We start from the raw sequence: 27,944 nt of genomic DNA on the forward strand, positions 1-27,944 counted from the left end.
AGTATTCTGGATTAGGAGCAAAAATAGGATCTATTTGCTGCGCAGCTCCAACTTGTGCAGATGATGTGGCACTAATGAGTGACAACCCCGAGGAACTACAGGTACTCATTAACATGGCATACAACTACAGCCGAAGGGAGAGATATAAGCTTCAACCAGTGAAGAGTGTTATTCTACCAGTATATCCAAATCGTAGAAAACAGAAAGAACCTTCCTTTCCATGGAGTATAGGTAACTCAATAATGCCAATAGTTAGCCAAACAACCCATATGGGGGTCTTGCGCACATCAAAACCAGATGATCCTAATCCGTTGTATGAAAACGTTAAAAAGGCTAGACGAGCCATGTACAGCCTTATGCCAGCTGGTTTGCATGGGAAAAATGGACTGGACATACAGTCATTACTACATATATTTAACATCTATGTCATCCCTGTACTTCTGTACGGCCTGGAATTAGTAACTCCTACAGGAAAAAACTTTGATATTATTGACATATTCCACAAAAAATGTATAAAGCAGTTACTTTCTTTACCAACAAGTACAGCTACGCCCGCCATATACATTCTGTCTGGACAACTACCAATAGAGGGTCAAATACATAAAAAGATCTTGTCATTATTTGGAAATATATCTAGACAACCACATGATAGTTTAGAAAAACAAATTGCATACAGACAACTACTTATGAAAACGGATGATAGTCACAGCTGGTTTATCATTGTTAAAACGATTCTAGCGAAATACAACTTACCATCAGCTATACATGTATTAGACAGTCAAATTCAAAAATTAAAATGGAAGACCATGGTAAATAAAGAAGTATCAAAGTATTGGAAACATTTTATCGAGGGTCATTGTAAACTATACCCCTCACTAAAGTATTTAAATATTCAATATATACCAGGGAAGACACATGTATTAGTAAACCTATCTGCTAGTAATTCCATGCAAGAAGCTATGAGAATACCCGTAAAATTAAGAATAGCAACAGGAAGTTATATACTCATGGCTGACAGAACAAAGCATTCAAAAAACAAAGGATTATTGGGAACTTGTCCTTTGTGCCAAACATCAGATGAAACCTTGGAACATTTCCTACTGCTTTGTCCTGCCCTGTCGAACCAGAGAAAATCAATCTTGAGCAATATCCAAATGCTACACGAAAAGCTCCGTATTCAATTCAAAAACAACGGTAGCGAAGTAGGCCTTATCCAAGTGATAGTTGATTCAAGCACAATCGGATTACTGGAACCCAGATGTGACAAATCAATCCTAATGGACATAGAATTTCAATCAAGGAGACTGTGCTTTCTACTACACACAAGCAGGTCAAGAATTCTCAATGATATCGATCGAACATGAAGTTAGCTTAATAGATACCTTGAGCGTGGGTTACGCCACACTCTAAGGATAAAACTACGAAGCAACCTCAATATTATTACAAAATGAGCGTGGATTTCGCCACACTCTTGGGACACAACTATGAAGCGACCTCAACATTATTACAAAATGAGCGTGGATTTCGCCACACTTGTTAACTGATCCATAATGCCTTCTTATACAAACACATATACGTCAACACAACAAAAGCGTGGATCTCGCCACACTTTATTCATGTTATTGAAGATGCTAAATATTTGTCATTGTTTATAACAGAGTAAGCGTGGATCTCGCCACACTTTACTGAAACTTACTACAAGAGAAGAAACTTACTACAACTTAGCCCAATAAAATCCTTTGAAGCAGTAAGCGTGGGTACGTGGCCACACTACACTGTGGTATACAGATAAAAGCTAACTATCTTAAATAAAACCAGCAAATATACAGAAGACCGATTTCCGTGGATCAACATGTAAATAAACTGTAAATATCGAGAAAATATATTTTAGATCTTAAATGTCATGACATTGAATTACCTCACGTTTTTATGCCGATACATATGTATATACAACCACTTTTAATATTCCTTTTAATGATGATAGATGTCTACCAGTGTGACTTTTATATTTTAATCATTTAGAGATAAACATGTACATTTACAAGGTGGTGGAATACTCATGATTGAGGTGCTCCTTTATTGGAGGAAGTTACGATATACAAGTTACAAGTTAAGTTATAATTGTGAACTACCTATACTGGAAGTGGCGTGAATTAGATGTGGATACTAAAAACTTCCAAAGATCTTTTAGAGTAAATACAATCTAAGACTCTCTCATCTTGCAATAGCATTAAAACATGTGACTTTTCTACACTTTACACAAGTATTCCCCGTTCCAAAATAACAGACAAATTGAACTGCTTAGCTTTTTTTGCTGAAGAAACAAGCTGAGTGAATCGGAAATCAGTGATTACAACTGTTTAGCTTCTTTTGCTAAAGATACAACCAAAGTGAATAGGAAATCACAAAATTTGAAATGTTTAGCTTCTTCTGATCAACATGCAACTTAAGTGCATCTAACGTTTTATTGCATGAAAACGGCAAAATGAAACCAGCAAACCCTATAATCCTATACATCTAAATCGTCAATTTACTATATATATATTTGAATACTGTAAATTCAGAAATTATTGCGTGCATTTATTATTGCAATTTTGTCATTTAACACTTGAATGCGATTTTAATTTTTACGATTTTGAGAAAAGTCATGCTTAATTCAGTTAAAATATTACAAAATGCGAGTTTTAATTATTGCGTTTACAACTCAGTCGCATTATTCGCAATAATAAAAACCTCGCAATAATTTCTGAATTTACAGTAATTGAGAATTGCTGTATAGTTGATGTTATGTGGCTTCTTTGGGTTCTTTCTAAGCATAAGAGCCTGTGTCGCTCACCTTGTGCATGTTAAACAAAGGACACAGATGGATTCATAACCAAAAACGGTAAAATTTCTTTAAAAATTACCAATAGTGGGCAGCAAACCCAACAACCAGTTGTCCAATTCATCTTAAAATGTCAGGGCAAATAGATATTGACTTGATAAACAATTTAACCCTTGTCAGATTTGCTCTAAATGCTTTGGTATCAGAGTTATAAGTCAAAATCTATATTTTACCCCTATGTTCTATTTTTCGCCATGGTGGCCATCTTGGTTGGTTGGCTTGATCACCACAGACCTTTTTTAAACTAAATACCCAAATGATGATTGTGGCCACGTTTGGTTCAATTTGGCTCTGTAGTTCAGCAAATGTTCAGAGGAGAAGATTTTTGTAAAAGTTAACGATGAAGGACGACAGATGCCAAGTGATGAGAAAAGCTGACTTGGCACTTTGGGCCAGGTGAGCTAAAAAGATGATAAATACAAAACATTTGAGTTTTTTTTCTGAAATCTATTCAACTTGTTGCTTCCACTCATTAGTAAAACCAGCTTGAAATAAATCATTTACTTTAAATATATTGATAATAAAGAAATTTTAAATATATAGGTCTGACTGTCAGTATTTAAGAAATAAAAGAAGACAAATACAAAGTTTATTAATAAAAATAGAAACATCAACAATAATCAATGATATTTATAACATGTATAATCCAAGTGAATATGTAAAGATTATCCAAATGTTACCGGTAGATGATTCTTCCTTCAAACAACTTTAATCATATACTGTTGATACCTTTATTGTGAAACTTCTTGGAAGTCTCATGTTCAATTGCAGTGCATGAGGTCATTTGGTGGAACCCTGACTGAAAGAATTGACCCAAAAAATTGAAAATTCGCATTTGCTTACATTTACAAAATTGTTTTCCTTAGTAAACAAACATCATTAATACATTTATACAATTACAGGAGTACCAATTAAGATTCAAATATAGGTTAATAATAAAAAATAAAACTTTCCCCAGATTTCAAATCTATTAAAGCTGCTGTCACCTTGACCTTTGATCTAGCAATCTAAATACTATTCATTAGAAAAAATATCTATCACATATAAGAAAAGAAATGATTTATTAGCACTGTGACCTTGACTTTTGACCTAATAACCTAAAAATTATTTGGGTTTCTGATCTTTGCAAGAGACATGTTCAAGTGGTTTTAAGGTCGGACATATGGCAGGAAAAGCATTAATCACATTTCGAGCCTACATGTAGTTAACATGTAGTTAAACTTCATCTCAACTCTGACAAAAAATCAGGACACAGCTTATATAGTGAATAAACGTGTATGGAGTTTACATCAATAAGAAATCAACCAAAAGATATCTACAGTCTGTCTACAATGATTTATATTAACACATAAAAATCGATAACAAAAATCTTACTTTATCCAAACAAAAAAGATATATTATGCTACTTGCTACATCCAGCATAAAATCTTAAACAATTCGTTGTTGTATAATAAATAGGATCAAAATATTTCTACACATAGATGGATATATTTATGACTTGAAAAATAAATTGTTTACTACAAAAATAACATCAAAATGCAGTTATCAAAATCAGGAGAGATAACTCTTTAAAATTTTACTTATCTGCTATCATAACATTTAAAAAAAAAAATGTTCAGGTCTGTATTCGAAAAATATTATTTGTAAAGATATTTTAAATATATAATTCTATCACGTATTACTGTTTAAAAGTCTCCTTCTTTAAACATTTTCCTGTCTCAGACAAACCAACTAAAAACAAAAATTACAAAGCTTTGCCTAAAAAATCAATACTTAAATAAAACAACACTGCACATGTATTATTTCAATCATTTCTTTTTTTCTCAAAAAATTATTCAGATCAAATATTTTAACAATTATAATAAACACTAAAACTCTGAGTAGTTTCAATAGTGCTTGCACCAAAATATTTAGAAACAGTACCAATATAATACATAAAATATGTCCATATAGCATGATACGGTCTGTAAAGATCTAAAGTTTTTCATCTTTTTTGTTAAAAATCAGATTACAACTCATTTATCTATAAGTATCAAATTATGGTCCAGAGGTAAAATAGTTGTACTTGATTTCTATTTCAACCATCTTTTAAATAGAACTTTCTCTAGTCCTAGCATTGGTGCCTCCACCGTCATAGACAAAACAAATGCCACACAATAAGAAACAACCACCAAGGAAATATACTGTTGTACCTGAAAATACAAAAATAATGTTTAAAATTTAAAAAAAATGTTATATTGATTGATTTTAGTTTTATTAACATGCTTAATGTTCAGTCACAGTATCTATTTTTTCATGCATTCTCATTAACAAATGGACAATTAATACAATTTGATCCTACTGCCTTATATTTTCGTTTCTCTAATTCTTCGTCAATTTATCCCTTTCTGCACCCCTTGTATAAAAAAATTTAATCAACGTGTGGTTCGTCCGATCTCAGTTCTTCATTGGTTATAATCCGACTATGACACTATCTTGTTTTTCTACGAATTTCCTATTGTGACAGCATGAAAAGAGGTGACCATGCCTGATGACGTCACATAGAAATAACACGTCTTTTTGCAGATCAGTCGCAAAGAAAGAATAACTTTTTTAAAAGATACATAATGCTAGGTACAGCTGAATTCAGCAACTATAATATTCTGTTAACTTACAAAGACTAAATCTGTATAATGTAGTGTCTTCTCCATTGTTGTACCAAAGTAAAATATCACAGCTGGATGGACTATGTATGCACAGTAGGTTAGTCTACCAAGAGGGGCCCAGACCTTCCATGATAAAAACGTGTTCACTGGTCCTACAAAAAAAGTTTCATATAATGTACAAGCATAAAAGCTTTTATTGGTATATATCATTTAAAAATACATGTATGCACAATCTAACAGTAACCAAGGAATTAACCCTTAAAACATACATGGCACCCAAGGAAGGCAGTATGAAAATGGGATAACCATCTATAGATATTTAAATTATATAATGCTATTGGTAATTCCCCTTTAATCTGCAACATTGGAAAATGCTTGTCAGAAATATTTGAGATAAAACTTGTGAATCAGCGATGAAATGGTTGACATTTAAATTCTGTGATGAGATAACTTTTGCTTTACAAAAATATAACACAGAAATCATAAGTTCATAAATAAAGTTTTATACAGTTGGAAATGTTAGGTCAATGCAACAACTTGAATAAGGCTTCACTAATAGCAAGAAAGAAAAGGTTGCAGTAGAGAATTAATATCAAAATAATTATACACTTAAGGTGGTACCAAACACATATTGACTAAAATTAATTTTGCTTGTTAAATTTTCATAAAAAATAGAAAAAATATTTTACTTTGACCCTTTGACAAAAATATAAAAATTTCAAAAAACTTGAACCAAAAATTTTTCAAATAATTTTCATTGGATAAATAGCAGTTTGACAAACACTTATTTCAATCATTGAGAAGTTAATATTTCCTTAAACAATACAATGTGATTAAAACATTAAGCTGATTTTACAGAGTTATCTCCCTGTAGTGTTAGGTAACATATTTACCTCCATGTCCAGTCGCACATACAAATATGACCCAGGCCAGAGCAATACTCCAGCCAAATCTACTACAGCCGATGTAAATTATACTTTCTGCTTTGTTTCCGAGGTGGGTGACTGGGATATCTTTGTAAAATCCATACAACCCGTAGATGATAGATATTCCTATTGTAATGGCTACACACCATCCTACCAGTAACTTTAACTGAAATGGTATAAATAGTATTTATATTATACATTGATCAGGAGTGGATCCAGCCATTTTAAAAAGGGGGGGGTTCCAACTATAGTCCACATTCAAATGCATTGATCAACCAAAAAAGGTTTAAATCTTTTTATATGCAGGATAAGAAATTAGCAAGGGCCCACAGGCAAATGGCCCCTAAAATTTGTTGTGGGCTTCTGAAATTTCTGCTTTTCTTGTATAGGACTATATATATGGGCTACAAATTTAAGCTGTGGGCTACCATTGCCAAAGTCTTAAGTTCTATCCCTGATATGGACAATGTTTTTTAATAATTTTGATGTATCATACATATGTATTTAACAAAAGATGTCAATGCTTTTCTACTTTGTAAGTTATTTAGACTTTTAACTTCTTTTTATTCAAGCATCATTGAAAAGTCTTTTGTAGTCGAAACGCAAGTCTGGAATATAAAATTTAAAGCCTGATATTGACTTTCTTAAGAAATTTTTTTAAAGAATGTTGTTTTGAAAATCAGTTAAAAACATCCTTAGGAAAGAAATGTATAAAATACATTTTATAGTATATATACCTTTCCTAATCTGACTCTGTTGCTGTTTATCACCAGTAAATATCCCAGCCACATGCCCACTAGGTAAGGTGCTATTCTGGTGTAAGGTTTGTTGTACAACGGGGAGGAATCAGCCCAAGCCTCATGGGTGTGGTTCAATGGTGTGTTACTGTAAAAATCATAATATTGTTCTTTTAAGAAATAATTCATGGCAGCCGTAGATTTGTTTTCATTTAACAATGTGTTGGGCATATTCGATTATTTTACCCTGAGCGTTAGTGAGGTCGAAACATGGAACAGCCGTTTTTATGCATTGCTGCATTTGCGCTAAAGGTAGAAATATTGTGATTACACCAGTTGACGATAATAGGTCAACATATTAGAATTTGGAATAAACAACTTTAAAGCTATTCAAACAATATAATATTTTTAAAAATTTGATTACCTTTTTCATAACAGTGCTATGTGAGGCATAGTTGGCAGAAATTTTGAGGAAGCGACAACATTATATCTGTCAAAAAAGGTAATTTATAGCACAAATGTATAGATCTGTTAAAATTTACTCTGCAGATCCAGGTGGTTACGGTTTGGTATAAACATATCTATTTATAGTGGATTGGGAAACAAGTTTTGCAACTTGTATTAATCCCATTCCACTTTGCAAGTGCTACCTTGTAGGGGCATAAACCTGCCCTTTTTCGAAATCTACAAGGGTGTCTTTAAAGTGCAAGAGATATGACTTCCCACTCCGACAAACTATCATCGCTTCTTCATGACCATAGTCGCAAATGGTGTCAAGGGTCAGCGGAAAATTCAGTCCCTGAAATTTTCATCCCAAAACAGGAATTGAACCAGGAACCTTTGTGTTAGAACTACTACACCACGGATCTTCTTACAGTTTGAAACATAATTGGATTGGTAGATGTCTTTTGCTTCTTTTTTGTGTTGATTAGTCTCTTTAACATTGAGGTAAAGAACAAATATAAAATCAATCCTAAATGCTACATGCTGTCAGGAGAATCTCAAACCGTCAATTTAAAAGCCTTTTATTTGACCCTTGCAGTGATTGAACTTTGTGAATAATAACTTATATTGTGGAGAATCTCAAAATACGAATTTTAAAGTCTATTATCTGACATTTGCAGGAATTTACCTGTGTGATTATTAACTTACATTCCGGGTAATCTCATCCCGTAGTAATCTGCTGTTATCATTCTCGATGTCAGACAACCAGTAAGGAAAAACAACATAGCACCATGTCCAACATATTTCATTCTGAATTAAAAAATACATCATTATATATTGTATAACATTTTTTTCCCTGCGTTTGATATTTATTAAGATAGTAATTGTAAAATCATCCTATGCTCAACCCTATGATCATGACACATTCTTATGAGTCTATATTACATAAACTAGAGGCTCTAAAGAGCCTGTTTCGCTCACCTTAGTCTATGTGAATATTAAACATAGGAAGCAGATGGATTCATGACAAAATTATGTTTTTGGTGATGGTGATATGTTTGTACATCTTACTTTACTGAACATTCTTGCTGCTTACAATTATCACTATCTATAATAAACTTGGTCCAGTAGTTTCTGTGGAAAATGTAACCGGTAGTAAAAATCTACAAGTTTTATGAAAATTGTTAAAAATTGACTGTAAAGGACAATAACTCCTTAGGGGGTCAATTGACCATTTTGGTCATGTTGACTTATTTGTAAATCTTAATATACTGAACATTTCTGCTGTTTACAGATTAACTCTATCTATAATAATATTCAAGATAATAACCAAAAACAACAAAATTTTCTTAAAATTACCAATTCAGGGACAGCAACCCAACAACCGGTTCGCTGATTCATCTGAAAATTTCAGGGCAGATAGGACTTGACCTGTGAACAATTTAACCCCATGTCAGATTTGCCCTCAATGCTTTGGTTTTTGAGTTATAAGCTAAAAACTGCGTTTTACCCCTATGTTCTATTTTTAGCCATGACGGCCATCTTGGTTGGTTTGGTGGGTCACGCCACACATTTTTTTAACTAGATACCCCAAAGATGAATGTGGCCAAGTTTGGATTAAGTTGGCCCAACAGTTTCAGATGAGAAGATTTTTGTAAAAGATATATAAAATTTACGAAAAATGATTAAAAATTGACTTTAAAGGGCAATAACTTCTAAAGGGGTCAACTGACCATTTTGGTCCTATTGACTTATTTGTAAATCTTACTTTGCTGAACATTATTGCTGTTTACAGTTTCTCTCTATCTATAATAATATTCAAGATAATAACCAAAAACAGGAAAATTTCCCTAAAATTACCAATTCAGGAGCAGCAACCCAACAACTGGTTGTCTGATTCATCTGAAAATTTCAGGGCAGATAGATCTTGACCTGATAAACAATTTTACCCCATGTCAGATTTGCTCTAAATGCTTTGGTTTTTGAGTTATAAGCCAAAAACTGCATTTTACCCCTATGTTCTATTTTTAGCCATGGCGGCCATCTTGTTTTGTTTGGCGGGTCACGCCACATATTTTTTAAACTAGATACCCCAATGATGATTGAGGCCAAGTGTGGTTTCATTTGGCGCAGTATTTTCAGAGGAGAAGATTTTTCTAAAAGTTAACGACGCTGGACGACGACGACGACGGACGACGCCGGACGCCGGACGCCAAGTGATGAGAAAAGCAGGTGAGCTAAAAAGGCCATTCATCAATTGCTTTACAAAAGGAGGATGGGCTGTCTTCCTCCATCATGGATATTGAAAAAACAGATAACAATCGGTCTAAATCTTAAATGAAATGTGCCAATCTATACCCTAACCTTTACATTTTGCAAAAAGGAGAAGGTCCACTAAGACCCTTTTTTCGGCCCCAAAATATAGTAGTTTTACAAAATTGTTAAAATGTAAACTAGTAGTTATTTATTGGATAGTAGAATGGTTCTGCTACATAAACATGGGCTGTTTTTGACAATACAATGCACATATATTGGGTACTAGCACCAATAAGGCATGCTAAATTACTGAAATCGTCAAAATTCCAGCATTTTAGTTAAATTTTAGACGATTTTCGTGTAAAACGAAAGTGGCCGCATTCGTGTTCATCCAAAATATTGAAATGGAAGTTGTATTTGATGATAATACATAACATATACAAAGATTGAGGATGAACACGGATGCGGCCACTTTCGTTTTTGACAGAAACCATCTGAAAAGTTACATTTTTTCGCATATTTGGTAGATTTTTCATATTTGAGGTTGAATCAGATCGATTTTTATGACTTAATAAGTGAAAATCTTTCACATAAATTAATCGAATCATATGAAATAGAAACTTAAGTGTTTAAAAAGTGGTCAAAATCTTTCGTCAGATGAAACTGAAATTTGAGGCCAAAAACGGTCCTTACCGGACCTACTCCTTTAAATAGCAAGCAAACAACAACTGATTCTGGGGAAATGTTTTATTTCCTTTACAGTATACGTCATATTGTTAACTCAGAAATGAGAAAATAAGAAGATTGATCAGTTTTAAAATATTAAAAAACATCCTAACTATATTACAGAAATAATGGGCTAACTGTCATACAATAAACTCATCATAGATACCAGGACTAAATTAAGTATATACGCCAGACGCGCGTTTCATCTAAAAAAGACTCATCAGTGACGCCCTTACCCAAAAAAGTTAAAAGGCCAAATAAAGTATGAAGTTGAAGAGCATTGAGGACCAAAATTTCTAAAAGTTTTGCCAAATTCAGCTAAGGTAATCTATGCCTGAGGTAGAAAAGCCTTAGTTTTTCAAAAAATTCAAAAAATTATAAACAGTAAATTTATAAATATAACCATATCAAGTGAGAGGTTTAGCTAGCTATAAAACCAGGTTTAATCCACCATTGTATACTTAAGAAAATGCCTGTACCAAGTCAGGAATATGACAGTTGTTATCCTTTCGTTTTTAATGTGTTTGTATTTTTAAATTTTGCCATTTGATATGAGATTTTCTGTTTTCAATTTTCCTTGGAGTTTGGTATTTTTTGTGTTTTGACTTTTCATTGCCTACATGACTAAGATTTTTAATTCTAACCCTTTGTTAAAATGTAGATAGCCAGGTAAACACCAACTGAATCTAGGGAAAGGTTTTATTCTTCCTAACTATACTACTTACTTGTGTAAAAGTATCAGAAACAATGGACTCAAAATGTAAAACTGCATGTCATTAGCCAGGTACCATCCCCACCCCATACACTGAAATAAATAGATACATAGGTTTGTCATTAGCCAGGTACCATCCCCACCCCATACACTGATATAAATAGATACATAGGTTTGTCATTAGCCAGGTACCATCCCCACCCCATACACTGAAAAAAATAGATACAGTTAGCTTACTTAACTTCATTTTACGTTACATTTGACATGATTTGTTGTGCCCTACCATATGTCATTCTATGTCTGTCATATTTTCTTTAAAATTATTGAATTCAAATGTCAATGAATTTTTCTAATGTTAAGTTATCAAGTAAAATCTAATGTGAAGAAAAGAAAAATCATGTTAAATCTATAAGATAGGCACATGGAACTGTCTATAGAGGGTGGTAAAGGGTTGTTTTTAGCCCAATATGATTTGCAATTTATTTTTTTTATTTCACATGCAGAAAAAGGTTTGTTATTCACCCTGTTTCATGAAATCTGTAAAAAGATCAATAAGCAAGAAATTTTAAATTGTTTGTTCATTTTGAAATGGCAATTTTATTTTGCGTTCTTCCTTGCAGATCCCTTTACTCCCTTCTCTACATGTTTTCATCCATTCTTTAGCCACTACAACTGTGTACATGTGAAAATGACTAAATCCACATGAGTTAAAGGGTATATCAATATCTGTCAAACTTAATGTTTACACTTAATGCCAACCTTAATCATAAGATCCTTGTGTATCAAGGAGATCTCCTCCGAGGGAGGGGGCATGACTTTTTTCAGGACGTCAGGATCAGGTGTTTTTAAACTCTGGATTTTGGGATTGATCCTTTCCGTATCCAGGAATTCTTTTTTTGAATATCTTGATGTCGGGATTTAAATTTCTTTAAATTCAGGACCTCAGGATTTTCGGTTTTTAAGCCCGGGATTTCAGGGTCAGGACCCCTCCTACCCCCTTCTATCAAGGAGATCTTTTCATTTGTTGGTTTTCCTGTCAAAGGTTATGGTTCTATTCCAGCACTAGTGCTAAAAGTGAAATTACACACCAATCAATCAAAACTTTGGTGGTTTGAGAAATGACAGCAATTTTCAAAAGTTAATTTAGTATACTATGAGTTCAGAGTATTATTTTTATATTGTAATACCTGTTTATTTATGTTTCCATAATGTGGATGAAAGTTGTTGATATAAATAATATTTGTCCACCAATAGTCATCACAGGGGTCAGTTTGTCTCATGGACATAGCAAATGTCCCATTCCATATCCAATGTTTATATAACGTTGTCCATATCAGAATGGCAAAGGCATATACTGGAGTTAGTCTACAAAAGATGCAGTTATATTTTCTGTATGGACATACAAAAAAGAGTACTGTGGATTCATTATTATTCGTTGGATACCAATTTTCTTGGGTTTCGTGGGGATGGGTTAACCACGAAATCAAATGTCCAACGAAATACATATTTATGACAGGCTTAATATACAGAAATTGTCAAAACAACGAAATCAAATATCCACGAATATGCAAGTTTTCATCAATCCACAAAAAATTGATACCCACGAAAATAAATGAATCCACAGTATTCTTTAAAATGACTGTGTCAAAAATAAAATTGAGAATGAAAATGGGGTATGTGTCAAAGAGACAACAACCCAACAAAAGAGCAGAAAACATCCAATGTCCACCAATAGGTCTTCAACACAGCGAGAAAATCCAATTAAGTGGCACTTGGAGGCATGCTTTAGTTGGCCTCTAAACAAAAATATGATAAGAACGCATTAATTTTATAATATTCTTAAATTTGATAAATGCATAATGTTCATAAGTGTTTCTCGTTTTTTCATATACATGATATAGATTAGACCAATTAAACCGTTGGTTTTCCTGTTTAAAAGTAATTTTGGGGGATCTTTATAGCTTGCTGTTTGATGTGAGCCAAGGCTCCGTGCTTAAGACTATACTTTGACCTATAATAGTTTACTTTTACAAATAGTGACTTGGATGGATAGTTGACGCATTGGCCCTCATACAACATCTTGTTATATATGTATCATACATTTATCAAAGTCTTACCTCCAAAATCTGTGAAAATAAAACATAGCCCAGTTTATATTTCCTCCATCCCGTAGCTTTTTCATCACAGTATATGCCACAAGTAAACCACTCATGAAGAAAAAAGTATCCACAGAATATGTGGCATTCAATATTCCTTGAAAGGAGAATCTTTTAATCAACTCTATGAAGTCAAGCACATTATCTGTAAAGAAATAAAAAGTAAAGTGTACAATAGGTATAGGAAGATGTGTTAAGAGTGCCAATGAGACAACTTTCCATCCAAATAACAATTTATAAAAGTAAACCATTATAGGTCAAGGTACAGCCTTCAACAGTTTTTTTTTCTGAGAATTCTTGTCATGAAGCATACCTATCAACCTTTTTAAATGCCCATGGGGTTTTAAGCGCAAAATCACTCTTACTCTACTCCTACAAAATCTGTAAAAGGGCCTCCAAATTTGCCTTAAAGTGTTTAGTTTTTTTTGCGTCTATATAGTTTTTCAACCCTTATGTCATGGACAATTCATTGTTTTGTTTTAAATTGTTGACAAAATTGCCCTCTCAAAATTTTCATGGGTGAAATTTCCCACAAATAGTGACATTTGGTAGGTATGATGAAGTCAAAATAATTTTATAATCTGTGAATTCTTGTCATTAATATGCATGTAAAATTTACCACTTTGTATCTTTGTATAAGAAAGCCCAATCAAATTATTCAAGCACTTTTACAGATTTATTAAATCATGTACATTATAATTTTTTAATTTATTTTGTAGATATTTTTAGTATAAGGATATACCATTAATTAAAATCTGCTAATTCTGGTTTTTTTTACAAAATATCTTTTAATTCAAATATTTTACCTACCTAGCAGTCCTATGTTAAAAACATAGGTGTGGCCTAAAATGACCCACCACATGCTTATAACTCTCATGCCATTGACCGCCGTGAGGTTGCCTGATGATGTTGATGTACTAAGCAATTTTCTGGTATTTGTGATCAAGGAAAATGCAATCAAAATCTGTTTGGGAATGGAACCACCTGCAAATAAGACAGGTGATAAAATTTTAAAATAAAATTGACATGACTTACCTACGAGAGAAAGGAAAGGTAGAAATCCATAGACATGACCTAAGATCACCCACCACATACTTAGAACACGCATTCCGTAGATAGCTGTGAGTGATCCAGAAGCTGTGGACATGTTTAGGAGTTTTCTGGTGTTAGTTATTAACGAAAAAGAAAGAAGGATCTGTCTCACAACAGAGTTACCTGTAATTAGTTTCAAAACAAAGTAAGTTTATCCAAGTACTTCTTTTCAAATCATATCAAAATTTTCTTTTGCATTCCATCTTCGCTAGCCAAGGGTTACCATCCACTTCCCCCTTCTCCACCCTTGGCAGATTAAGCCAACAGTTGTGATAGAAATGTTGCGCCATATATCGGTTGATTAAAGTCGCATCCATTTCGAATTCATCATTCTTAACCAATGGTTGCGCTTAAACTCTATTCAGTGTGGGGGTGAAAACATAGTAAATTCAGAAATTATTGCGAGGTTTTTATTATTTGGCTGGCTGAAAATTACTTGTATATATGAATGTAATATTTGTTATAATTCAGGTTGCACTTTAATATTAAAATATTAAAAAAAAATAAAAATATTGTGAAAAATGCGACAGAGTTGTTGACGCAATGATAAAAACTCGCATTTTGAAATTTTCATTTGTATTAAAAAGGATTTTTCTCAAAATCGTAAAGATTAAAATCGCATTTCAGTTTAAAATGACAAAATCGCAATAATAAATGCACGCAATAATATCTGAATTTACAGTATACGTTGACATTCCAACGTTTGTGCAAGAAACATACTCAAGAACTTCTATTAGTTGATTAAAACATTTAAATTGTAACTAAATACTGTTGTAAGTTTTGAGGTATAAAGACAAGTTGCACAAACAGCATGTGGCAATTGTTTATCTACATGTTATAGGTGGTTTTTTATTGGATGCAACCAGTTGCGACTGCAACCAATTAAAATCATTACTTTGTGTCTCCAAAATTCAATTTCAATCTGCCAAGAGAGGAGGAAAGTGGATGGTAATCCTTGGCTAGCAAAGACGATTGCATGTTTATCCATTAGGCATGGCTGGGTACTTTAAAAACATCATTATTTTATTGTGCTATGGTAATTTTTTGTATTCTTGTCTTTTGTTCTTTTTCTATATGCCTTTTTTTGTTTCCCTTGGTTAACATTGTTGTTTGTTTTTATAGTTATTTAGATTATGAGACATTGTTGACAGCTGTACTCCTTTTATTGACATATTTACCTATTATGTCTGTTTGTTTTATACACATATTAATGTCAACATAATGTACTTTCATGCTACTGTCATACAAGCCAGATATTTAGCTAGCTATAAAACTATATTTGTACATAGGAAAATGCCTGTACCAAGTCAGGAATATGACAGTTGCTTTAATATCCTCTACAGTGATGACAGGGGGCATACAAATCAAAAGTTTATCCCTAAATAAACAGACCATAAGGCTTGTATCTTTACACTGCATTTGACACCTGTATTGTCAACCATAACACTTACATGAACTTTGTGGAATTTCTCCATAAAGAACTTCATTTTTGGGTATATTTGATAGAAGTCCTAATCTCTCTGTAGTATCGTTTACATTTACATTAGAGGCAGGTATACTGTTATAATTTGGTGGACTATCAGATCTTCCTTGAACATTATCTTTGTCACTACTACTGTCTAAATAAATGTAAACAATGTCTGCCAATGTTCCCATGACAACAGCAAAAGCTATGATACTGGAAACTACTCTGAAATGTAATTAACTACATATGTTGGAAAATCAAAAATATTTAGCAGTGCTGAAAGGTCTCATTTTTCTTAAACTTGCAGCAAAAAATAAAATTGAGATTGAAAATAGAGAATGTGTCAAAAAGACAACAACCCGACCATAGAACAGACAACAGCAGAAGGTCACCAACAGGTCTTCAATGCAGCTAGAAATTCCCGCATACGGAGTCGTCCTTCAGCTGGCCCCTAAACAAATATATATACAAGTGATAATGAATGCAATACTAAACTCCAAATTGTACACAAGAAACTAAAATTAACAAGAATGTGTCCAAAGTACACGGATGCCCCACTCGCACTATCCTTTTCCATGTTCCATGGACTGTGAAATTGGGTAATAATCTAATTTGGCATTAAAATAAGAGATTATACTATAGGGAACATATGTACTAAGTTTCAAGTTGATTGGACTTCAATTTTATCAAAAACAACCTTGACCAAAAACTTTAACCTGAAATTCCCACTTTCATTTTCTATGTTCAGTGGACCGTGAAATTGGGGTCAAAAGTCTAATTTGGCTTTAAAATTATAAAGATCATATCATAAGCAACAAGTGTATCAAGTTTCAAGTTGATTGGACTTCAGCTTCAACAAAAACTACCTTGACCAAAAACTTTAACCTGAACGAACAGACGCACAGTCGGACGAACGGACAGAGCCACAGACCAGAAAACATAATGCCCCTCTACTATCGTAGGTGGGGCATAAAAATAATACAAGACTAACAAAGGCCAGATGTATGTTTTAAATTTCACCCTCTTTAGATGGCTACTTTGAGATGGTCAGTTTAAAAAATTGAGGATTTTCATGTATATTAACATTGACAATATATAAATAACACATAGTTGAGAGGGTGAAGGAGCAGATTGGTACCCTGAGAAAACATTGTCAACCGCGGCGAAAGGTTGACAATGCCTTTTCGAGGGGTTCCAATCTGCTCTATCACCCTCTCAGCTATGTGTTATTTAATTTCTTATACTGAATGTCCTATCATTATTGGCTTTTACAGATTACTTTTATTTTAAAAGTATTTTCTATGACGTCACGTTCATAACAACGTTACGGGCATTCGAAAAAAACAACAAAAGTCAAGCAAGATCTTTTATTTTATTTATCTTAACAGTTAATAATAAAATATGAGCCAAAACATAGAACTTTTAAAAGCATTGTATTTAATTCCTTGATGTAAATTCAATTCAATTCATTGTTCTTTGAATTATCGATTTGTGATTGGTGTAGACAAGAGGGTAACATTAAAAAAATTGTCACCTGCTCAGCCATGTAATAGAGTAAATTGACACCCTCGTCTTAGCTAATCAAAATATGTCATTTTAACGTAAGGTATAATAATGTGAAAATGTGACCTGCTGCACAGTCATTGACAGTATCTAAATCAACTTCAAAATACCAAATATTTCTTTAAAATGCCATTTTGATCTCTTTTAGTTTTTGTTATTTTAGGTTGTCAATTTTTATACTGGAGGATTTCCATGTCTCTGACATCAAGGCAACAGGCTAGCAAAATGCAAAAGGAGGTTTCTAAATGTTTCCAGGTATGCCACTCTTTTTTAAGGAGGTTTCTAAATGTTTCCAGGTATGCCACTCTTTTTTAAGGAGGTTTCTAAATGTTTCCAGGTATGCCACTCTTTTTTAAGGAGGTTTCTAAATGTTTCCAGGTATGCCACTCTTTTTTAAGGAGGTTTCTAAATGTTTCCAGGTATGCCACTCTTTTTTAAGGAGGTTTCTAAATGTTTCCAGGTATGCCACTCTTTTTAAGGAGGTTTCTAAATGTTTCCAGGTATGCTACTCTTTTTTAAGGAGGGTTCTAAATGTTTGCAGGTATGCAACTCTTTTTTAAGGAGGGTTCTAAATGTTTCCAGGTATGCCACTCTTTTTTAAGGAGGTTTCTAAATGTTTCCAGGTATGCAACTCTTTTTTTAGGTGGGTTCTAAATGCTTGCAGGTATGCAACTCTTTTTAAAGGAGGTTTCTAAATGCTTGCAGGTATGCAACTCTTTTTTAAGGAGGTTTCTAAATGCTTGCAGGTATGCAACTCTTTTTTAAGGAGGTTTCTAAATGTTGCAGGTATGCAACTCTTTTTTAAGGAGGTTTCTAAATGCTTGCAGGTATGCAACTCTTTTTTTAAAGAGGTTTCTAAATGTTTGCAAGTATGCAACTCTTTTTCAGGAGTGTTCTAAATGCTTGCAAGTATGCAACTCTTTTTTAAGGAGGGTTCTAAATGCTTGCAAGTATGCCACTCTTTTTAAGGAGGGTTCTAAATGCTTGCAGGTATGCAATTCTTTTTTAAGGAGAATCTAAATGCTTGCAGGTATGCAACTCTTTTTTAAAGAGGTTTCTAAATGTTTGCAAGTATGCAACTCTTTTTCAGGAGTGTTCTAAATGCTTGCAAGTATGCAACTCTTTTTTAAGGAGGGTTCTAAATGCTTGCAGGTATGCAACTCTTTTTAAGGAGGGTTCTAAATGCTTGCAGATATGCAACTCTTTTTTAAGGAGGGTTCTAAATGCTTGCAGATATGCAACTCTTTTTTAAGGAGGGTTCTAAATGTTTGCAGGTATGCAACTCTTTTTTTGTTAAAATGTAACATGTCAGTTTACTTACATGGCTAATATATCTTTCCTAGCATATTTCAGATCTTGTGGACATGACACTCCAATTGGGTATATTAACACTTTTAACTGTTCATCAATAACTTTCAATGCTGCCAAAAAAAAAGAAAATAATGAGAAATGACAATAAAACATTTTTTTATAACTGACTATGCTGTATGGGTTTTACTCATTGTTGAAGGCTGTAGGTGACTTATAGTTGTTCAATTTGTGACAAATTAATTTTAGTGAAGGTGTTAGATACCATCTTAATAACTGTCAAATTTAATCTTTCTTATCCCAGGAATAGATAACCTTAGCATCACAACTTTTTGGAATTTTGGGTCATCAACGCTTTTCAACTTTCTAACTATTTTGATCTGAGCATCACTGATTAGTCTTATGCAGAAAAATGTGCTTCCCGTGAATTAAATTAATTCTGGTACCTTAATTGGTTCCCATTAATAAATGAATCCACAGTAGTTAGAGGGGTGGGGGTTCCTGATTCCGAAATCTTGGGCTTAAAAACACAATATCCTGAGGTCCCGAATTTAAAAAAATAAATCTTGACATCCTGGATCCTGAAAGGGTAATTCCAGAAATCCTGAGCTTAAAGACACCTGATCCAGACATCCCGACAAAAGATCCTGCCCCCCCTCTAGTTATAATCTTATCATTTTTATATAATAACTATACATTACCATCCAAAACAATTAGTCCAACATCTGTCTCAGAACAAGAGTCTGGTAGGCATGCTCCAAAACTTAAATGCAAATTCATCTGTAAAAGTAGAAATAACAACTATAAATAACTTTGGGAATTAATAAATAAAATAAAAAACATACTTTTTAATATGCTTGGAGATTACAAAAAAAACCTAACTGTATAATGTAAGTTTTGAAATTTACAAAATTTGGAACTAGACAACTATAGATCACTTTTGAAGAAAATACTGATAACTTCAAGTGTATACTATATCTTTAGAGATCTTGGAAATTTCACCAATTTTGATATAACAAACATAAAAGGCAGTCACGATCTGTAGCTCACATAATACATTGAAAAATTATATCAGCTAACTATCTACAGGTTAACCAACCAGATGCTCCGCAGGGCGTAGCTTTATACGACCGCAGAGGTTGAACCCTGAACGGTTGGGGCAAGTATGGACACAACATTCTAGCTGGATTTCGCTCTAAATTTGGATTGTGATTAAATAGTTGACACAGCATAGGTTTCTGACACAGAATGAATGTATTCAAATGAACTTAAAATTTTGTTTTCTCTTAGAGCAATTCACTATGCTGTTGAATATTAATCCTCTCAAAAAAATGTTTGAAGAAATTTTCTTTTTATTTATGAAATATCAAATGAGAAAAATTGAACCCTATTTTTTAATCACATCCCCCTTTCCCTTATTCCAAAACTAATTTCAATTAAAATATTCTAATGGAGTTTGCAACAATTACTACTCATTTAAATACATCATAAAATATTAAGATGTAAAAAAAACTGCTTGTTATCACTGAATGGTAAAGATTATTTTAATTTATCAGTTGGTAGTAAAAAGTGAATATACATTGTATATTGTATATAACAAAGATTTAAGTTGATTCTGGACAAAGAAAGATAACTCCAATTAAAAAAAAATCTTGCAGATATTTCTTGCTTACTATACTGGACAAGGAAAGATAACTCTTAATTAAAAAAAAATTTGCTATTTCACAATATTGTGAAATTAGATATTTCTTGCCATTGCACAATACTGTGCAATTGAAAAGACTTGCTATTGCACAATACTTAATATAATAATTTTAGATCCTGATTTGAACCAACTTGAAAAATGGGCCCATATTCAACCAGATGCTTCGCAGGGCGTAGCTTTATACGACCGCAGAGGTTGAACCCTGAACGGTTGGGGCAAGCATGGACACAACATTCAAGCTGGATTCAGCTCTAAATTTGGATTGTGATTAAATAGTTGACACAGCATAGGTTTCTGACACAGAATGAATGTGTTCTAATGAACTTAAATTTTTTGTTAGCAATTCACTATGCTGTTCAATATTAATCCTCTCAAAAAAATGTTTGAAGAAATTTTCTTTTTATTTATGAAATTTCAAATGAGAAAAATTGAACCCAATTTTGTAATCACATCCCCCTTTCCCTTATTCCAAAACTAATCTCAATTAAAATATTCTAATGGAGTTTGCAACAATAACTACTCATTTAAATACATCATAAAATAAACTGTAAATAAAATGTAAAAAAACTGCTTGTTATCACTGAATGGTAAAGATTATTTAAATTTATCAGTTGGTAGTAAAAAGTGAATATACATTGATACATTGTATATTGTATATAACAAAGATTTAAGTTGATTCTGGACAAAGAAAGATAACTCCAATTAAAAAAAAATCTTGCAATAAGATATTTCTTGCTTACTATTTTGGACAAAAAAAGATAACTCTAATTAAAAAAAAATTTGCTATTTCACAATATTGTGAAATAAGATATTTCTTGCCATTGCACAATACTGTGCAATTGAAAAGACTTGCTATTCCACAATACTTAATATAATAATTTTAGATCCTGATTTGGACCAACTTAAAAACTGGGCCCATAATCAAAAATCTAAGTACATGTTTAGATTCAGCATATGAAAGAGGCCCAAGAATTTATTTTTTGTTAAAATCAAACTTAGTTTAATTTTGGACTCTTTGGACCTTAATGTAAACCAATTTGAAAACGGGACCAAAAATGAAGAATCTACATACACAGTTAGATTTGCCATATCAAAGAACCCCATTTATTCAATTTTTGATGAAATCAAAAAAGTTTAATTTTGGACCCCGATTTGGGCCAACTTGAAAACTGGGCCAATAATAAAAAATCTAAGTTCATTTTTAGATTCAGCATATCAAAGAACCCCAAGGATTCAATTTTTGTTAAAATCAAACTAAGTTTAATTTTGGACCCTTTGGACCTTAATGTAGACCAATTTGAAAACGGGACCAAAAGTTAAGAATCTACATACACAGTTAGATTTGGCATATCAAAGAACCCTATTTATTCAATTCTTGATGAAATCAAACAAAGTTTAATTTTGGACCCTTTGGGCCCCTTTTTCCTAAACTGTTGGGACCAAAACTCCCAAAATCAATACCAACTTTCCTTTTATGGTCATTAACCTTGTGTTTAAATTTCATAGATTTCTATTTAATTATACTAACGTTATGGTGTGAAAACCAAGAAAAATGCTTATTTGGGTCCCTTTTTGGCCCCTAATTCCTAAACTGTTGGGACCTAAACTCCCAAAATCAGTACCAATCTTCCTTTTGTGGTCATAAACATTATGTTTAAATTTCATTGATTTCTATTTACTTAAAACTAAAGTTATTGTGCAAAAACCCAGAATAATGCTTATTTGGGCCCTTTTTTGGCCCCTAATTCCTAAACTGTTGAAACCAAAACTCCCAAAATCAATCCCAACCTTTCTTTTGTGGTCATCAACCTTGTGTCAAAATTTCATAGATTTCTATTAACTTAAACTAAAGTTATAGTGCGAAAACCAAGAAAATGCTTATTTGGGCCCTTTTTGGCCCCTTATTCCTAAAATGTTGGGACCAAAACTCCCAAAATCAATACCAACCTTCCTTTTATGGTCATAAACCTTGTGTTAAAATTTCATAGATTTCTATTCACTTTTACTAAAGTTAGAGTGCCAAAACTAAAAGTATTCGGACGACGACGACGACGACGACGCCAACGTGATAGCAATATACGACGAAATTTTTTTCAAAATTTGCGGTCGTATAAAAAGGCCTATATATAGAAGTAAAATTTCGATGAGATCTCTAACGTCATGTCTTGTGAATGTTAGGTCATCTGAAAAAAATATTTGCTGAAGAATTACATAACTTAATCATTACAAGGATATCCTGAAGATTTTGTTATTGATAGTCAGTTTGTCATGTTTGTTAAGGAATTCTTTGTCAGAAAACATAATCCAAAAAAAAATTCCAGAAATGCAGTTGCCCTTGTACAGAACACATCTGACCCCAAAATCTGGTACCCTTGTGTATTTACACTAACTCAGTGAGTGATTGAACACATTTCAACAACATGTATATAGACCAGAACACATTTGACCACTGGAGTGTTGTGTCCCTAAGTTTTGATTGTCAATACTACTGACAGTCTGACATGTGCCTCATTTGGCCAAGAACACATTTTTTTAACATGTAGTTTCATTCCTTTACTTAATATTTCATACATAACATATCAAGAAATGAATTGGGAATACATTTGAGAAAATTTTGCAAATTACACACTATTATATCACACTAGCAACTATTTTCGTAGACAACAAAAGCCAAAGGATGATAACCATGAGGGGATGTCGGAGGGGTCCTGATCCCGAAATCCTGGGCTCAAAAACATAAAATCCTGAGGTCCCGAATTTAAAAAAAAAATTAATCCTGATCGACATCATGAAATTGGAAAAAAAGAAACTCTGGATCCTGAAAGGGTCAATACTGAAATCCTGAGCTTAAAACACCAAATCCTGACGTCCCGAAAAGGTCCTACCCCCCCCCTAGATAACATAGTCCTCAGACCGTTTACCTGGCTGTAGCCTGCATTAGTGACAACAGAACACATCTGACCATTAAAACCTGGTCCCCTGGCTTGTTTACACTGTGGATGGTTACCTGTCCATATCAGGTTTCCATGCTTTATACCACTTCCAGGTTTGCCATCGGAGTCCAGCACTTTAAGAACAAAGTAATAATTAGATAGATAATAAAAATGTTCAAGGAGTCCAGAAGTATGGGAATAAACTAATGTAAACCAACTTATTTTTGTAGAAACTTTATTTCACGTTTTACCCTTTCTACACCACTTTGAAGCTATTTGATTTCATGATTTTCTGACTAAATTGATAAAGTTAAATAAGGAATGATCCAAGTTTGCAATATTCACGACGATTTATATTTGCATATTTTTTTTTAATTGGAAAAGTCGCAAAATTAAATTGCTTGCGAAAATAAGTTGGTTTACAGTAATAGCTAGATAAATAATAATGATCATGTTCAGGAGTCTAATTTGTTACACTGTAACATCATTCCCAATCACTAATGGAACTAAACAGTAACAAACTTTCCTACTATCTTTTTTTAATTCAGCTTTGGCTTCAGATCTTGTTTAGAACTTCTAAGATAGCAATGTATATATATAGCAGTTGTATAGTGAACTGGACTTCTAATTGAATTAAAAAAAGAATCATTTAATTTTTTTTATTACTTTTCATCATGTTCATATTTTTTCATTTTTACCTTTAATTATTTTTTTTTAAACTTTTTTTCCCAACATTTTGGAATACGAATAACATATAACTGCGTACTACATACAATGTACATGGCTAAATACAGTATTCTCAAATTACACATTGATATGAGACATTATGGTTCAAGTAATGAGCAAAAGGACATTTCTTGTTGTTTAACAAGCACATTTTTCATATACCATTTATACCATGTATACTGGTAAACTGGATTCTGACCAAGGGATTTAATAATTCGATGAGACTAGTGCATCATCATGATCATGTGCTATGTTTATAATGTATTATAACAATATGAAATCAAATGAGAAATTAGCACAATTGCAAACCCTACTTAGAATGAAAGGTGCTGGCTCATTTTGTCAAAAGATGATAACACACTGGCTGGTCATTCATCTGCGCTACCACCATGTGGTTAATTTAACAGATACTTGTTAATTTTGTGGCATCACAGTATTAACAACTGAAGTCAATTTCCTATCACAATTATTGGTCTAGTTTATTAGCAAATCATTGAATCTGTAAGAAGATCGTCCAATTAATGCCAATGTTACAATGACTCCAACCCGTTCCTTCGGTGCGAAGCTATAGATAGAACAGTTGACCAGTTTAATTTAGTATACTGGTAATTCACAGTTTTATTTCACGAAAAGTCCATAAAAGTCACAAAACCCATTCAAATCCATATTATTGAAAGTGATTAAATATTCATCCAGTTTAACTGTTCACAAATTATTCATGTTATTGTTATTGCTCTTAAGGTTCATGTGGACCCTATGGCGAAAATGGCCGTATTTTCACCTCAAAATTTTCTCTGAGTACACTCACTGTCAAACCTGTGCATCTGAATAAGTTTTAAGTAGATATATATAGGAAGATGTGGTGTGAGTGCCAATGAGACAACTCTCCATCCAAATAACAATTTAAAAATTAAACCATTATAGGTTAAAGTACGGCCTTCAACACGGAGCTTTGGCTCACACCGAACAACAAGCTATAAAGGGCCCCAAAATTACTAGTGTAAAACCATTCAAACGGGAAAACCAACGGTCTAATCTATATAAACAAAACGAGAAACGAGAAACACGTATATATTACATAAACAAACGACAACAACTGGCATAGCATGCCCTAGATAAATAGAACTCAAATGCATTGTATGATTTAGAAAATTCATAACTTAACTGGATTTTGCCGTACACTTTTTCTCGTCTCTGCAGAAGATGATAAAATTAACAAACAGTTGAGTTTACCTTGATATGGTCCACTCAGGTACACAGTGAAAATACCAATTATTGTCAGGTATCTATTGTCCATCTAATGTCCATGTTAATTAAAAATGCTCACTTTAATTTTTACCTGTGGGGAAGTTCTCAAACCTGTTTCCCAACTTAGTTTATTTTGGCACCTTCTGGAGGAGTGAAAAAAAAGTGCACGGCAAAATCCTGGCAAGTTTTTATTTTTCTAAAACATAAAACATACTTAAAATTCATTTATATAGGGCATGCTATGCCTGAATTTTTTTACAGATGCGCAGGTTTGTCTGTACTCAAAGTAAATTTTGAGGTGAAAATACAGTAAATTTAGCCATAGGGTCCGTCCACATGAACATGATGAACCTTAAATGATGCAAATTTTCATAAATATTTTTTACCATATACCTACTATCAAATGCATAGGTTGTTCCATTGATTATATCCTGAATCATTGTTAATGTGTCGTTCATACAGACTGCAGATGCTGTCATGTTTGGATCCACAGCAAAGTCACCTTTCAGGTATTGAGATTTCTTCCCAGCAAAGTCTCCTGTCAAGTATTGAGATTTCTTCCCAGCAAAGTCTCCTGTCAAGTATTGAGATTTCTTCCCAGCAAAGTCTCCTGTCAAGTATTGAGATTTCTTCCCAGCAAAGTCACCTTTCAGGTATTGAGATTTCTTCATCAGTAGAGATTTTATTCCATTTCTTAGTAACAGATCTAAAGCATCATTATATTCCACTGTCTTGTGTTGAGATTCTGGCTGATATTTCAAACCATAGCCAAACTGATGATAAGTGTTCCTCCAAATCAGGTTTTCTTCACCTGCACTGACAAATGCAGAAAATGGTGCAAGGATCAGCAGGCAAAATATGCAGAAATTTGTCATTTTGTTCATTGTTAGGTGTACATTGTTCCAAAAATCAAAATTAAACTGCAGTTAAAAATACTGTTTATGGCAATGACAAAACAACCATGTGATATTGAATCACTATAAATAGATTTGTTTGTACATGGTTAATCAACTTTGGGTCCAGATAAAATAAGTATCATGTTGTTCTTATCACTTGAGTGTGGTCTTGTATCTGAAAAAATAACAAACTTGAAAGTAATAATGTAAAAGTTGTTTACCATATTATAATTTATTATTTATCTAGTCAGATTCTATTATAACCAATTTACTTCACTTGTATTTTTATTCAATATTTGAGAAGTTTCTCTAGTGGAAAAAACCCACAATTTTAAAACTTAAAATTAGTAATTATTTTGGTCCCTTTATAAATTGCTGTTCGGAGTGAGCCTAGGCTCCACGTTGAAGACAATACCTTGACCTATAATGGTTTACTTTTATAAATTAAGAATTTGATGGAGAGTTGTCTTATTGGCACTCATAAAAAGTACAGGTTCCAGCTCTAGGCACTAGTAGGCAGTTGATTTTCGAGGCACTTTATTGATATTACATATACATGTATATTTCATAAATTCATTATTTTTGGCATAGACTATGGGGGATTCACTATATATGAGGGGAATAACTTCCCTTAGAAATGTTTTGAGTGCGAGAGACCTTAATTAAAGGCTGCATGAAAATCCCTTAAAAACTTGCTGTACTGCTTTTAAACGGTAGATTAGTTTTGCCATAAATAATTCATTAAAAGCAGCATTTATAAAATTACTATCTCAAAATACCATTTTTTTCATGTGAGACAAACATTTTTCTCTAGGTTTCAACTGACACAATAAGAGCAAGAGTTACTTCCCATTTGTCACCATGTTTGAAATTTTAGTTTGCAAATTCCTAAATAAATCTGCCAAATAATTCAAAAGATTTCTACATAAGAAAATGCCTGTAACAAGTCAGGAATATGACAGTTGTTGTCCTTTCGTTCAATGTATTTAAACTTTTGATATTTTCATTTTCATTATAGGGACTTTCCGTTTTTAATTTTCCTTGGCTCGGAGTTCAGTATTTCTGTGATTTTACTTTCTACAGTTTATTCTAGTGCTGTGACAGCTAGACTTTCAAATTTAGAATACTTAAGTGGTTTTTTTTATGAAGAGCCCCCCTTTTTTAGGTCAGTCAGTGCCCCCCCCCCCCCCTTATGTAAAGTTCTGGATTTGCCACTGATAATCTAATGTTACTGGTCTATTTTAATGTTGAGTGTTGAGGATAGAAACTACCCAAAAAAAGCTGACAGCTAGACTTTCAAATTTAGAATACTTAAGTTGGTTTTTTTACCAATTTTTCTTTTCTTTTTGGCTTGCTTTATTCCTCACTTCATGCATACATATGTACTATTTAGTTTAAGGATCTCTTATCAGGTTGTGTTTATATATTTATATATATATTTCAATTTGGTTAGTGCAAGGATTTGCATTATGTTAACAAAGGGAAATAACTCACACAGTGACACTATGTCATTCTATCATTC

General features: G+C 32.9%; 1 protein-coding gene across 1 annotated transcript; it reads right to left on the reverse strand.

The window, feature by feature from the left end:
* Positions 1 to 3,460: 3,460 nt before the first annotated feature.
* LOC134727817 (nose resistant to fluoxetine protein 6-like) lies at positions 3,461 to 27,941 on the reverse strand. The gene is made up of 16 exons (XM_063592209.1): positions 27,917 to 27,941; positions 25,924 to 26,597; positions 23,541 to 23,686; positions 19,616 to 19,694; positions 18,928 to 19,027; positions 16,030 to 16,268; positions 14,522 to 14,701; positions 14,297 to 14,470; positions 13,448 to 13,631; positions 12,518 to 12,695; positions 11,344 to 11,423; positions 8,345 to 8,446; positions 7,187 to 7,340; positions 6,423 to 6,621; positions 5,539 to 5,681; positions 3,461 to 5,076 (listed from the first exon to the last, which is right to left on the reverse strand). Exons 2-16 carry the CDS (start codon positions 26,408 to 26,410, stop codon positions 4,957 to 4,959), a joined length of 2,565 nt encoding a protein of 854 aa, XP_063448279.1. The 5' UTR covers positions 26,411 to 26,597; positions 27,917 to 27,941; the 3' UTR covers positions 3,461 to 4,956.
* Between the last annotated feature and the right edge of the window lie 3 nt (positions 27,942 to 27,944).

The sequence above is a fragment of the Mytilus trossulus genome, chromosome 8, assembly GCF_036588685.1.
Source record: "Mytilus trossulus isolate FHL-02 chromosome 8, PNRI_Mtr1.1.1.hap1, whole genome shotgun sequence".
Taxonomy (NCBI): Eukaryota; Metazoa; Mollusca; class Bivalvia; order Mytilida; family Mytilidae; genus Mytilus; species Mytilus trossulus.